The sequence below is a fragment of the Mobula hypostoma genome, chromosome 19 (assembly GCF_963921235.1).
Source record: "Mobula hypostoma chromosome 19, sMobHyp1.1, whole genome shotgun sequence".
Taxonomy (NCBI): domain Eukaryota; kingdom Metazoa; phylum Chordata; class Chondrichthyes; order Myliobatiformes; family Myliobatidae; genus Mobula; species Mobula hypostoma.
Genome location: NC_086115.1, coordinates 14,657,374 through 14,671,199, shown reverse-complemented (window position 1 = coordinate 14,671,199; position 13,826 = coordinate 14,657,374). Strand labels below are relative to the sequence as shown.

Below are 13,826 nucleotides of genomic sequence, written 5' to 3'. Positions count from 1 at the left end.
TAAAAGTGTTGGTTTTCGTCTTGAAACAAATCAACTGAAATATCGATCTTAAGAAGTGAAATCTCATCCACAAGACATCATGAAGTTGCATAACGACGACAAAACGCCCAGCCCTCTTCCCGCTGGAGCTGAACAAATCCCACTACCGAACCAACTTCCCATTTTGTGGGAACGTCCACTTAGCTCATCGCCAGCCAAATCCCACCCCGGACTCAATGGGATCCGACTGTGCCTCCCTGTTGACAGATGTCCATCATGGAGACCCCGCCCACCAGATCGGATCAGATTGGATCAAATATATTTGTGGGCGTCAGTCAGACCCGAAGGTGCGACCTGATTGGATATTATATTATGTAAGGATCTTGCATAAGGAGAATATTCCTTAAAACGAGACATGAGGCGGTGCGAGGGTAGGGTTCAGATTAAGAGACGGAGAGGTGGGTCTGTGGTTCCGTGGGCAAGAGCGCTGGGAAACTGTGCGGCTGTAAGTAGTGGTTGCCTGCACTTCCAAAGCCTTAAAAAAATCTATTGTTGAAATGTGAAACCATCCCAACAGTGTAATAACATGCCCTGAGATGATTGTGTGTATAAAATGGGTTTAAAATAGATACATTAATGTAAATATTGTACCAGAGATTCATCACTGTGCGTTTAATTATGAAGTTTCTAAGTTAATAATTGGGAAGTTTAAGGAAGCCGGGACCAGAATCTAATTATTCTAACCATCATTGAAGCTGGTGTTGAAAAATTCAAGCGCTTGCATTGAATGGGTTAATCTGTACATAATAGGAATAATTTCCATCTTTTGGAAGTTTGCGACGGGGATGGGGTGTTGGGGGACGATGGATTTTTAAAGTGAACTTTTGTTTTGCTGATTGTTAATTAATTTAAAATTGCAGCTGGGGTGGTGAGACCGTGGCTGGCGCCTGGTACGCGGATGGTGAATGTTAACCAGTGTCCCCTCTCGCTGTGTCTGCCACCCTACAGCCCGCCTGAAGCGCGCCGCGATGTTGCCTCTCCTGCTCGCCGCTCTCTTCTCTCGGGTGCCGCCGGCGCTCCCGCAGAGACCCGAGCCCATCTTCGCCGCTGCAACAGCCTCTCTCCTTCCTCCCGATTACGATAACAACCCGACCCAGCTGAATTACGGCGTGGCCGTGACTGATGTGGACAACGATGGAAGTCTGGAGATAGTGGTGGCGGGGTAGGTGTGACCGACACTGTGTCAGTGTGTGGCCAGGGAGGGGTGCGAAATACATCTTCATCAATGAAAACGCCTTTGTATATGTAGAGTGTAACTTTATTTAGCCCCAAAGTCAGTGCTCATACAGAGTGTGGAAATACCCGTGATATACAAGCGTTGAAATATTCTGCATAGACTTAGAGTCTAATAGTCACATTGCTCTGAGCGAGAGATGGATTTGTATGTATGCTGCATATGTAAAGTGTCGAAGGTCATGCCTGCTTCTAGTCATACATGTTCTCATGTGCGTGGGATACATATATTCAGGTGCTTTTCTTTAAGGTTTATAAGTACGGCGATACAAATATCGGCGAACTATATGTGCCTATGTGAAATGCTTGTATGAAGTAACACTGCGGGTTCGCGTGTAAGCAATTTCCTTTTAAGGGTTAATTGCAATGCGAACTATTGCCCGTATTTAATGCACGACACGATATCAATGTACGACGATCTTGGGTTCAAAACCTTGCCTCTTCCCTGTCTGTTTTTTTTTTGTTCTTGTGCAGCTTCGGTGAGTCTGTCTATCTATCTGCCAAGATCGTATCTGTTGGTTTTCCACACCATCTCCATCTCGCTCTCTGCAACACTTCACCCATCACTCCATCTGGTTTTCTGTCCACTCTGTATCTCCATTTCTGGGAACCGGGGACTGCTGAATGAACACCAGACCCGAGGGTTACTTCTGGAGCTCAGACGGGGTGGAAAGTATCCGGGAGCAACCAACTTCTGGTTCAAATTGCCTGACAGAAGTCGGAATTGAATGTCTCCCAACAGTACCAGATGTGCAGGCATGTCTTTAGCCAGAGGGCGGTCAATCTGTGGAATTCATTGTCCCGGTAGGCTGCAGAGGCCAAGTCATCAGGTGTATTTAAAGCGGGGGTTGATAGGTTCTTAATTGGTAAGGGCGTCAAAGATTACGGGAAGAAACGGGGTTGAGAGGGATAATAAGTCAGTCACGGCGGAGCAGACTCGAAGGGCCGAATGGCTTAATTCTGCTCTTATGTATTTTGGTCTTATGACTTTCCGTTGATACTGCATACTGTTTTTTAAGAAACCTGGAAATTCCAAAAACCTAATTTAGTGACTGAGAATTTGCCAAGATTTCAGTAAGATTGAAAACAGGGTAAAAATTCACTTTTGCAGCTCACTGCTGGTTTCAAACTCTAATCTACTTGCAACTATCTCGATCCCTGCTCCCGCTCTCTAATTCTATTCAATTAATACTTGAATGAATCCTTTGTAAGCTATTGCTGGGATTCGCCGTGTAGCATGTTTGTATCCTGCATATGTGTTAGGAGTACAGGTATAGGACACGGGCATTTTCACAGGCTGTTCTGTAGACAATTCCCTTTGTGTACGTGTGTATTTTTGGGAGTGGAGGGTGTGGGAGAGAGGACGTGATTGATCAGCTCGCTTTCTGAGTGGTTTCTTTGAAATTTTCGGAGGTGAAAACACTGGGAATCCTTCGTACATGAGCGATATTTTAACAGGATTTGGTTTAGTTTGTGTGTGAGTGTCCATCTACTGGGTTCCTGCATCACATGTAACCATTTTAGATCAGTATGATAATTATGTCTCCAAGCAATGTTTAATCAAAAATGTAATTTTTTTTTCTTCAGCCTGAGAACATGATCAGGCTTGTCAAATTAAAATAGATTTATTTCAAAATCAGATTGGTTATCTTAGTCTGCAATGGCCGATCTTTTTGTGAAGGGAGGTGTGTCCTATATCTGAAAGAGTAGAGTTCTGAGCTCCAGATCTTCCTCCTCCTCAGCTCCCAGCAAGAGCCCTGTCCAGCCTATCCCGGTCCATCAGTGGGAGCTTCCAGCAAGGGGTCAGAGCCTCAGGATGTGGCTGGTCACTTCACATGGACGGTCAAGGAAACTTCTTCTCACCAAAGGTGGCAAATCCCTGAAATCTCTACCGCAGAGAATTGTGGAAGTGGGATTGTTAGAAATATTTAAAGGGGGAGATAAATTTCTGAAGGATTGTAGTCTTCGGGGATCTGGCTCAGAAGAGGAGATGAGGACGAGGATAGATCAGCCATGAATGGTGGGGGACGCTTGAGGGGGCAGGTGGCTGATTCCTTCTCCTCTTGTCTCATGCCACCAGCATGGTGAGGAGGTTTTGTGACTGAGGATTCATCCGAGGGATACGGCCATCATGGGAAATGCTCTCCCAACCATTGAGCACGTCTACACGAAACGCTGTCACAGGAATGCGACATCCATCTTCAGGGTCCACCACCACCCAGGACACGCTCTCTTCTCACTGCTGCCGTCAGGAAGATGGTACAGGAGCCTCAGGACTCACACCACCAGGTTCAGAAACAGTTATTATCCTTCAACCATTAGGGTCCTGAACCATAGGGGTTATCTTCACTCATCTTCATTTGCCCCATCACTGAAATGTTCCAACAACCTATGGACTCACCTTGAAGCACTCTCAGCCCAAAATATTTTAATAGATGTTGCCTGACGTGCTAAGCTCTTCCAGCATTTTGTGTTTATTGCTCACCATCTCATGTTCTCAACGGTTATTGCTTATTTATTTATTTATTATTATTATTTCTTTCTTTTTTGTATTTGCACTGTTTGTTGCCTTTTGTGCTTTGGTCGGACAGCCAGTTGGTGGATTTATTGAGTATGCTGTCTAGAAAATGAATCTCCAGGTAGTATGTAGTGATATAGATGTACATTGATAATAAATTTACTTTGAACTTTGAAGCCTGCTGTGTTCAAAGAGCTCAGCAACACTTGGTGCTCTGGCTCAAATGTTGACTAATCATCATTTAGCTGATGGCTTCAGGGAGTCCAACACGCCCCCACCCATGAACACAAAATGAGGGTGAGGAGAGGCTGTCTCCTGCTCCTCTCGTGGAGTCTCCTCTCCTTTGTTCCTTGAGGTAAAACAACTACTACTGGTGTTTGAAGTCTCCTAGGGATTTTCAGATGCTTAGAGTATCTCTCAGTTACTTGCCCCTTCCTGCCTTAGAATTCAATTTGAAATGTCAGCTGAATTAAGTTTATTATCACTGCCTGAAAATGACATGTAAAATGTTGCTTTGTGGCTGCAGCACAATGTAAAGACAAAATTTTAGAAATTACAAAATAGAGCAAAAAAGGAATAACAAACTAATGTTCACTGGTGTGTGGAGGGGAAGGCTCTGTTCCTGAATGGTTGAGTGTGTGTCGTCAGGCTCCTCCCTGATGGTAGTTATGAGGAGGGTGAGGGTCTTTATTGATGGATGCTGTGCTCTTGAGACATCACCTCTTACAGGTGTCAGTGGGTGGGGAGGGTGTGCCCATGATGGAGCTAGCTGAGTTTATAACCCTCTGCAGCTTTTTCCATCCCTGTGATTTGGAGCTTCCATACCAGAATGTGATGCCTCCAGTCAGAACGCTCTCCATTGCACATTTGTAGAAATTTGCTGGAGTCTTTGATACTAAATCTCCTTAAACCCCTATTGAAATATAGCCACCAGCGTGCCTTCTTCATAATTGCTTCAGTATGTTGAGCTCGGGACGGAGCCTCTGAGAAGATGATGTCTACATACTTGATAGTACTCCCCCCTTCTACTGCCGATGAATTATGTTCTTCCAGTTTCCCATTCCTGAAGTCCAGAATCAAATCCTTGGCCTTGCTGACATTGAGAGCAAGATTGTTGTTGTGTCGCTGTTCAACCATTCAATCTATCTCACTCCCGTATGCCTCCCCGTTTCCACTTATGGTTTTTACCAACAACAGTGGCGTCATCTATGAATTTATTTATAGATGGCATTTGAGTTGTGCCTCGCCCTTGTCGTCAGTGTAGAGAGAGTATATTAGTGGGCTAAGCACGCATCCTTGAGGTGCACTGTGTTGATTGTCAGTGAAGAGGAGATGTTATTATCGAAACGCACTGACTGTTATTGTCTGACCCTAAAAAGCATCTTGGCATTTTGTTTTTGGCAGCGTCAAACAAATAAAAGTTCTTCTTCATTCCAAGGTGAAACTCACTGTTGCTATGGATATATCTGATGCACCAATAAGGTAGCAGAGGGTCAGTCACTGGGTACACAGCAGAGACCATAGCATTGGGAAAATGCTGTTGGTGCCCCTGTTATTTTAAGAATAATTTAAAATCATTGCTTCTGTGAGAATCACTCAGAATCAGGTTTAATATCACTGATATATGTCGGGAAATTAGTTGTTTTGTAACAGGGTGTATTATGTAACTTTAGGCATATGGGCATTTCTGGCAAGACCACCCTTTATTGCACATCCAAAGTTGGTGGTGAGCAAGGTCTTGAACCACTGAGTCCTTCAGGCCAAGGTGCTTTGATTATGAAATGTAAGGAACGATACAGTTCGACCGAGTGAAATGTAAGGAACGATACAGTTCGACTGAGTGAAATGTAAGGAACGATACAGTTCGACTGAGTGAAATGTAAGGAACGATACAGTTCGACTGAGTGAAATGTAAGGGATGATACAGTTCAGCTTAATGACCTGCTGATTTGTTTGACTGTTCAGAATTGGATGCACTTTGGGCAATTGGTAACGATGGCAGGTGCCCTTCCAGAAAGGTATCTTTGAGTCACAGGGACAGACACAGAGGTACATTTTAACAGAGCAGTGGGTGCATAGTCTGCTCTGCCGGGGGTGGGGAGGGGGTTGTAGATGCCAATACATTAGGGACATTTAAGAGAGTTTTAGAAAGACAACATGGATGAAAGAAAAATGGAAGACTATATGTGGTAGGGAAGAGTTAGATCCATCTTAGAAAAGGTTAAAATGTCAGCACCACACTTGTGGGCTGAAGGACCTGTACTGTTCTGGGTTCTAAGCAATGGCAGACCATCTGCCCTTCAAGCCTGCCCTGTCATTGATCAAGGCTGGCTTTGTGTCACTTTCTCGCACTGATCCTAGATTCCTTGGTTCTTTTAAATTGTCAAAAAAGGGGAGGTTTAGGGGAAATATGCGGGGCAAGTTTTGCTTTTGCGGAGTGTGATTGGAATGGGCTGCCAGGACTGATGCTGAAAGCAGATACGATAGAGAGTTTAGACAGATGCATGGAAAGGCAGTGAATGGAAGGAGAAGTATCATATGTAGGCAGGTACGGTTTGTTTAATGTAGTATTGTGCTCCGCAAAGACTAAAGGGCCTGTTTCTGCGCTGTATTATTCTACGTATCGCCCAGTAACTGACCCTCCAGTCTTTGCAAAGAAATAAGGATTCAGCACTCTCAAGTTTAAGATGTCTACCACCCTGTCCTCATCAATCAGTCAATACCGAAATCCGAAGGTCAAAGACCAAAGTTGCCTAACCCGGAGGTTGGAGGCACATGTCTGGGCCAGGGACTGCTGTAGTGTAGTGGTTACTGTACATTCTCCTTGTCACTGTGTGGTTTTCCTTTGGGTGCTCTGCTTTTCTCCCACATTCTAAAGACGTATGGGTTAGAGTGGGTAAGTTATGAGAAAACCACGTTGTTGCCAGAAGTATGGTAAACACTTGTGAGCTGCCCCCAGGATATCCTTGGACTGTGAGGATCATTGACACAAATGCATTTCACCCTTTCAATGTACTGTATGTGTGACAAATAAAGCAAATCTTTGAAGCTCTCTGGGACAGAAGGTGAGCAGTAAGCTTTCAGTACACACCGACTCAGGTCAAGGTGCACCGCTTTGTGCTTTAAAGATGATATACACAAGAGATTCTGCAGAAGCTGGAATTCCAGAGCAACACACACAAAATACTGGAGGAACTCAACAGATCAGGCAGCATTTATGGAGGAGACGAGCAGTTGACACTTTGGGGCTAGATCCTTCATCAGGACCAGAAAGGAAGGTGGAAAAAGCCAAAATAAGAAGGTGAATGGTCTTTTTCCCTTTGCTTTCCAGTCCTGTTGAAGTGTCAAGCCCTGAAATGTCGACTGCTTACCCCCCTCTACAGGTGCTGCCTGACCTGTTGATTTCCTTCCTTCACACAAAATGCTGCTGCTTTAAAGATAAAACTGTGGATGATGCCAGTCTCTCTGCTGGGGAACGAGGAGCAGAATTCAGAGGCACCACACCCCCTCCCAATCAGAGCTGTTTTATGCTCAGCTGTCAGGCCCGACCTCCTGGCATAGCTGTTAGTTGACGTGCCACAAGTGCGAAAAGAAAAGTAACGATTACGCTGAGTTGAACATCACCGAATGTGACATTGGGCAATTCATGGTTTTGAAGCAGATGATTCAATAGCTCAGGGTCTGCTACCCCAGAGGGAAAGCCTTCAGGACAAAACTAGCAGAGCTCCAAGCTATTTGTTACTTGGCTCCAGAGTGATTTTTCTTACAGCTGAGCAGGAAATGCATCACCATAATCCTTGCAAAGTGTTTTGTAGATCAGAAACGACTTTGGGAACAGAAAACATGTAGAGGAGATGCACCCACATGTTGCATGGGATGGAGTGTTTCAGAGTTGTATAGCACAAAACAGGCCCTTCAGCCCATCGCAACTGCACTGACCATCAAGTATCAATTTACACAAATCCTAATACAACCACACACCCACACACGAGGACAATTTACAGTTCAAAGCAAATTTATTGTCAAGTCAAGTCACTTCTTATTGTGATTTCAACCATAACTGCTAGTACAGAACATAGTAAGAATGAGACGTTTTCCAGGGCCATGGTGCTACATGAAACAATACAAAAACTACACTGAACTAAGTAAGAAAAAACATAAAAACTACACTAGACTACAGACCTATCCAGGACTGCATAAAGGGCACAAAACAGTGCAGGCACTACAATAAATAATAATAAATAACAAACAAGACGGTAGGGACAGTAGAGGGCAGTAGGTTGGTGTCAGTCCAGGCTCTGGGTATTGAGGAGTCTGATGGCTTGGGGGAAGAAACTGTTACATAGTCTGATTGTGAGAGCCCGAATGCTTTGGTGCCTTTTGCCAGATGGCAGGAGGGAGAAGAGTTTATATGAGGGGTGAGTGGGGTCCTTCATAATGCTGTTTGCTTTATAGTACGTATATATATGTCGTAGTACGTATATGTCACCATGGGCTATGCTGGGATTCATTTTCTCACAGACATTCACAGTAGAACAAAGAAATGCAGTAGGATCAGCGAAAAACTACACATACAGACAGACAGACAACCAACGTGCCAAAGAAGGCAAACTGTGCAATTACAAAAGGAAAGCTATAGATAAATAAAAAGAAATACCAAGAGCATGAGTTGTGGAGTCCGTGAAAACGAGTCCATAGGTTGTGTTCAGTGATCAGTTCAGTGTTGAGTGAAGTGATTCACGTTGGTTTAGGGGCCAGATGCTTGAGGAGTAATAAATGTTCCTGAACCTGGTGGGGTAGGACCTAAGGCTCCTGTACCTCATTCCCATGTGAGAAGAGTGTGTGGCCCAGAAGGTGAAGATCCCTGATGATGGATGTCGATTTACCTATTTATTGAGCTACAGCACGTAACAGGCCATTTGAGCCACGCCCCTAGCAATCCCCCAACTTAATCCTAGCCTAATCACGGGGCAATTTACAGTGATCAATTACCCTACCAACCGGTATGTCCTCGGACTGTGGGAGGGAACCGGAGCGGTCACGGGGATCTCTTTACAGGTGCTGCTGGGAATTGAACCGGGTCACCTATACTGTAAAGCGATATGGTAACCTCTGTGCTACCATGCCACCCACATGACAGTGCTCCTTATAAATATGCTCAATGGTGGGGAGGACTTTTCCTGTGATGGACTGGGCAGTATCCACTAAATTTTGTAGCGCTTTCCGTTCCTGGGCATCGGGGTTTCCGTACCAGGCTGTGATACAGCCAGTCGGGATACTCTGGACTGTACATCCATAGGAGTTCGTCAAGTTCTTAGGTGACATACCCGAACCCGCCCAAAACTCCAACTCACCGTGGCCAATTAACCCAACAACCCCACACGTCGTTGTTATGTAGGAGGAAACTGGAGCACCTGAGGTACACAGGAGGCAAGCCCACGCAGTCGCAAGGAGACCGCGCAAACTCCACAGAGACAGCACTGGAGGCTGGGATTGAACTTGTGTCTCCGGGTCCATGTGGCCGCAGCTCTACCCGCTGTACCCTGTGCTGACCAATGATGTGGAGGGACTGGGTTTGTTTTTCTTGGAGCAGAAGTGGGTGCTTTCTCTGGCAGAGATGTACAAGACAATAAAGTGGGGGGGGGCAAAGAAAAGACAGCATACAAGACGAGAGGGGTCTTTGATTATGCTGACTGCTTTACTGAGGCAGTGAGAAGTGTAGGCAGTCGATGGAGGGGAGACTGGTTCCCATGATGTACGGAGCTGTGTCTATAACTCTCTTGTGGTCACGGGTGGAGCAGTTGCTGTACTGAGCTACAATGCATCTGGATAGGATGATACAAAAGTGCCAGTATGTTCCATGTGGAGATTGTCTGCACAGTAACTCCTGTCGTACTGAGTGCCAACTGCACTCTCAAGGTCTTTCGCAGATAAATCTGAGCTGCAAAGGGACTTCGGAGTCCTCGTGCAGGACTCCCTAAAGGCTGAGTTTCTGGTAAGGAAGACAGATGCAATGTCAGCATTCACTTCGAGAGGACTAGAATATAAGAGCAAGGATGTGATGCTGATGGTTTACAAGGCATTGGTCAGACCGTCCGTGGAATATTGTGAGCAGTTTTGGGGCCCCTATCTAAGAAAAGAAGTGCAGAGCCATCTATGTCAGTGAAGCACCTTGCACAGTGGGTAGAGCCTCTGCCACATACATGGCCCAAGAGACCCGGGTACAATCCCAGCCTCTGGTGTTGTCTGCGTGGAGTTTGCACGGTCTCCCTGTCACTGCATGGGTTTGCGCCCCCCCCCCCGCCACACTCCGACCATCTCAGATGATGGCATCGGGGAAGGTCCTGAGGGGGTTCACAAGAATGATTCCGTCAGTGAGAAAGCTAACGTATGAGCAGTGTTTGACAGACCTGGTCCTGGGCGGGGGGGGGGGGGGGAGGGTCTCACTGAAACTGATCGAATATTGAAAGGCCTAGATAGAGTCGGTGTGGAGAGGATGTTTCCTGTTGTGGTTGTATTTGGGATCAAAGGGCGCAGCCTCAGAATAGAGGGATATCCATTTAGAACAGAGATGAAGGGGAATTTCTTTTGCTGGAAGGTGGTGAATCTGTGGAATTCATTACCTCAGACAGCCATGGAGTCCAAGTCATTGGGTATATTTAAAGCGGAGATTGATAGGTTCCTAATTAGTCTGGGTGTCAAAGATTATGACAGAAGGCAGGGAATGGGATTGAGAGGGGTAATAAGTCAGCCAGGATGGAATGATGGAGCAGATTCAATGGGCCAAATGGCCTAATTATGCTCCATTTCTTATTGTCTTATGGACTTATTTGAATTCCACTGATGCTGTAGAGTGTTGCGATCAATACTTGCTCCTCAGTTAGCATTGCGAAAACCACAATCAGATAATCAAGGACAAAGAAATAGAAGTATGTCAACCCTCCACATGTCAGGCAGGGTCTGCGCAAGAAGGAATGCCACTAACATTCCTGAAGAAAGTTTATAAAATCTGAGGGGCATTGATAGGGTAGACGGGCAGAATCTTTCTCCCAGGGTGGCGATGCCAAATCTTAGAGGACATGCATTGAAGATGAGGGGTTGGGTTAAGTTTAAAGGAGATGGGCAGGGTATATATTTTTTTTGCAGACTGGTGGTTGCTTGGAATGCACTGCCAGGGCTGGTGGTGGAAGTAAGATATGATAGAGGTGTTCAAGAGGCTGTTGGGTAGACAGGGAGTCTGGTGGTTCTAGTGTGGATGTTATGTAGCCTCCTCCCTAATGGGAGTGGGACAAACAGTCCATGAGCAGGGTGTATGGGATCCTTCATGATTCACCATCCCCCTGTTGTTTCTGGGATCTTGGTGTGAACACACCACGTGCAGTTTTTCCGATATAACAAGAGCGGGTGCAGCACAAAAGAATTTCACCGGCCACAAGGTCCTTGGCAAGTCCCATGCTTGTGGACGACGTGAATGAAATGCAAGCTTTTCTTCCGGGCTTAGTGGAGCTGCAATGGAGGTATTCAGAGTCATGAAAGTGAGGAGGAATGGTTTCGGTGGCAGGGGAATGGTAAGCAGGGGCCATGTAGTGAGAAGGAGCATCAGGTGTGTCAGAGGTAAATGACCGAGTCCGTTCCTGGGAACACTGAGACCAAATGTTTACAAGGTGATGGGGGTAAGAGCTGACAAGTTGGTAAAATCAACGGTTCATTCAAAGAGCAGCTCACAAAAGTGCTGGATGAAGTCGGAGCCAGGCAGCAACTGTGGACAATCAATGTCTTGGGTTGAGACCTTTCTTCAGGACTTGTTTGCCCATTTCCCTTCACAGATGCCACCTGACCCTCAGCAATTTAGGAAAAGCTTCTTCGCCTCCATTGTCAGATTTCTGAATGGTCCATAAACCCATGAACACCACCTCATTACTCCAATTTTTGCAATTTTTACTGAGAATTTATAGTAACTGTCTTTGCACTCTACTGGTGTCACAATTCCTGGGCTATTTTTTTAAAATATTATTTTTTGTAATTGCTATCCTAATTATGTGTGCTCTGTGTAACTGTTGGCATTCCTCTGGATCCTAGAGGAATGCTGTTTCATTTGGCTGTATTCATGCATAGTTGAATGACAATTAAACTTGAACTTGAACTGTTATGATATTATAAACTTCTATAAGGCCAAAATTTCCAGAGATTCAGCAGTTGCTGGAAACTGTGAGCAACACACACAAAATGCTAGAGGGCCTCAGCAAGTCAGGTAGCATCTTAAGAAGAAACCAGAAGGACTAAAAGGAGGTTTAAGCTTGCAAACAAGACCGAGGAGAATCCTAAGGGCTTCGAAAAACATGTTAAGAGCAAAAAGATTGCAAGGAACAAAACTGGTCCTCTGGAATATCAGAATAGCCTATGCGTGGAGCCAAAAGAGATAGCTGAGATCTTAAATAGATTTTTTAAAAAAGCAGTGGATATTGTCCACATGGACACTACCAAGGCATTTGACAAAATCCCACATGGGAGGTTGGTCAAGAAGGTTCAATCATTTGACATTGTAGTAAATTGAATTAGACGCTGACTTTGCGGGAGAAGCCAGAAGGTAGTAGTAGACGATTGCCTCTCTGACCGGAGGCCTGTAACTAGTGGAATTCTGCAGGAATTGGGGCTGGGTCTGTTGTCTGTCATCTATATGAATAACCTGATGATAGTGTGGTTAACTGGATCAGCAAATTTGCGGATGACGCCAAGATTGGGGGTGTAGTTGACAGCAAAGAAGACTAGCAAAGCTTGCAGTGGAAATGGGACCAGATGTCAAAATGGGCAGACTAATAGGAGAGAGAATTTAATACAGACAAGTGTGAGGTGGTGCACTTTGGAAGGACAAATCAGGGTAGGACTTACAGGGTGACCAGTTGGGCACGGAGGAGGGCAGTAGAACAGAAGGATCTGGAAATAGAGATCCATAATTCCTTGAAAGTGGTGTCTCCATTAGATAGGGCCAAAAAGAAGCTTTTGACAAATTGACCTTCATAAATCAAAAGTATTGAGCAGAGGAGATGGGATGTTGTATTGAAGTTGTAAAAGACATTGATGAGGCCTAATTTGGAGTATTGTGTGCAGTTTTGGTCAACGACCTACAGGAACAATATCAATAAGATTGAAAGAGTACAGAGAGTATTTGCAAGAATGTTGCCATGACTTGAGGAATTGAGTTATAGAGGAAGATTGAATAAGTTAGAGCATTATTCCCCAGAGCATAAAAATGAGGAGAGAATTGATTGAAGTATACAAATTAGGAGAGGTATAGATAGGGTAAAGGCAAGCAGACTTTTTCACTGTTGTTGGGTAGGACTGAAACTAGAGGTCATGGGTTAAGGGTAAAAGGTGAAATATTTAAGGGGAACATGAGGGGCAACTTCTTCACTCAGAGGCTGTTGCGAGTGTGAAATGAACTGCCAGTCGATGCGGTGAATGCAGGTTTGATTTCAGGATTTAAAAGAAATTTGGACAGGTACTTAGAGGGGAGGAGTACAGAGGGCTATGGTCTAGGTACAGGTCAACGGCACCAGACAGATCAAGAGTTTAGCACGGTCTAGATGGACTGACGGGCCTGTTTTTGTGCTGTAGTACTCTATGACTGTGACTTTTTGAATCTGGTAATTCACACCCTCCAGTCATCAATCTTTTCTACACCCAGTTTAGCTTAACCACCATTCCCATTCTGTCATGCCAGTCGATGGCCTTCTCTATGGCCACGATGAGGTCACTCCTATGTTGGAGAAGCCAGACCTCATATTCTGTCTGAGTATCCTCCAACCTGATGGCATAAACATTGATTTCTCCTCCCTCCCCTCTCTTCTTCTATTCCTCACTCTGGCTCCACTCTTACCACTTCCCTTCTCGTCACCTGCTCTGTCACCCATCCTCCTCCCCTTTCTCCCATGGTCCACTCTCCTCTCCTATCAGAATCCTCCTTCTTCAGCTCTTTACCTTTTCCACCTCCTAGCTTTTTTACTACATCCCCCTACCACCCTACCTTCCACTTATC

The 13,826-nt window shown here is 45.2% G+C and overlaps 1 protein-coding gene across 3 annotated transcripts in view; it reads left to right on the top strand.

Moving 5' to 3' along the window:
- Nucleotides 1-399: 399 nt before the first annotated feature.
- Nucleotides 400-13,826, top strand: part of crtac1b (cartilage acidic protein 1b) — a 313,163-nt gene continuing 299,736 nt past the window's right edge. For 2 of the 3 annotated variants that reach the window (XM_063071392.1, XM_063071391.1), the window contains exons 1-2: nt 403-484; nt 900-1,201. In XM_063071392.1, the coding sequence (XP_062927462.1) occupies nt 945-1,201 (257 nt within the window). In that variant the 5' untranslated portion in view covers nt 403-484; nt 900-944. Of the gene's footprint in view, nt 485-899; nt 1,202-13,826 lie in introns of all 3 variants that reach the window. The other variant, XM_063071393.1, reaches the window with a different exon arrangement.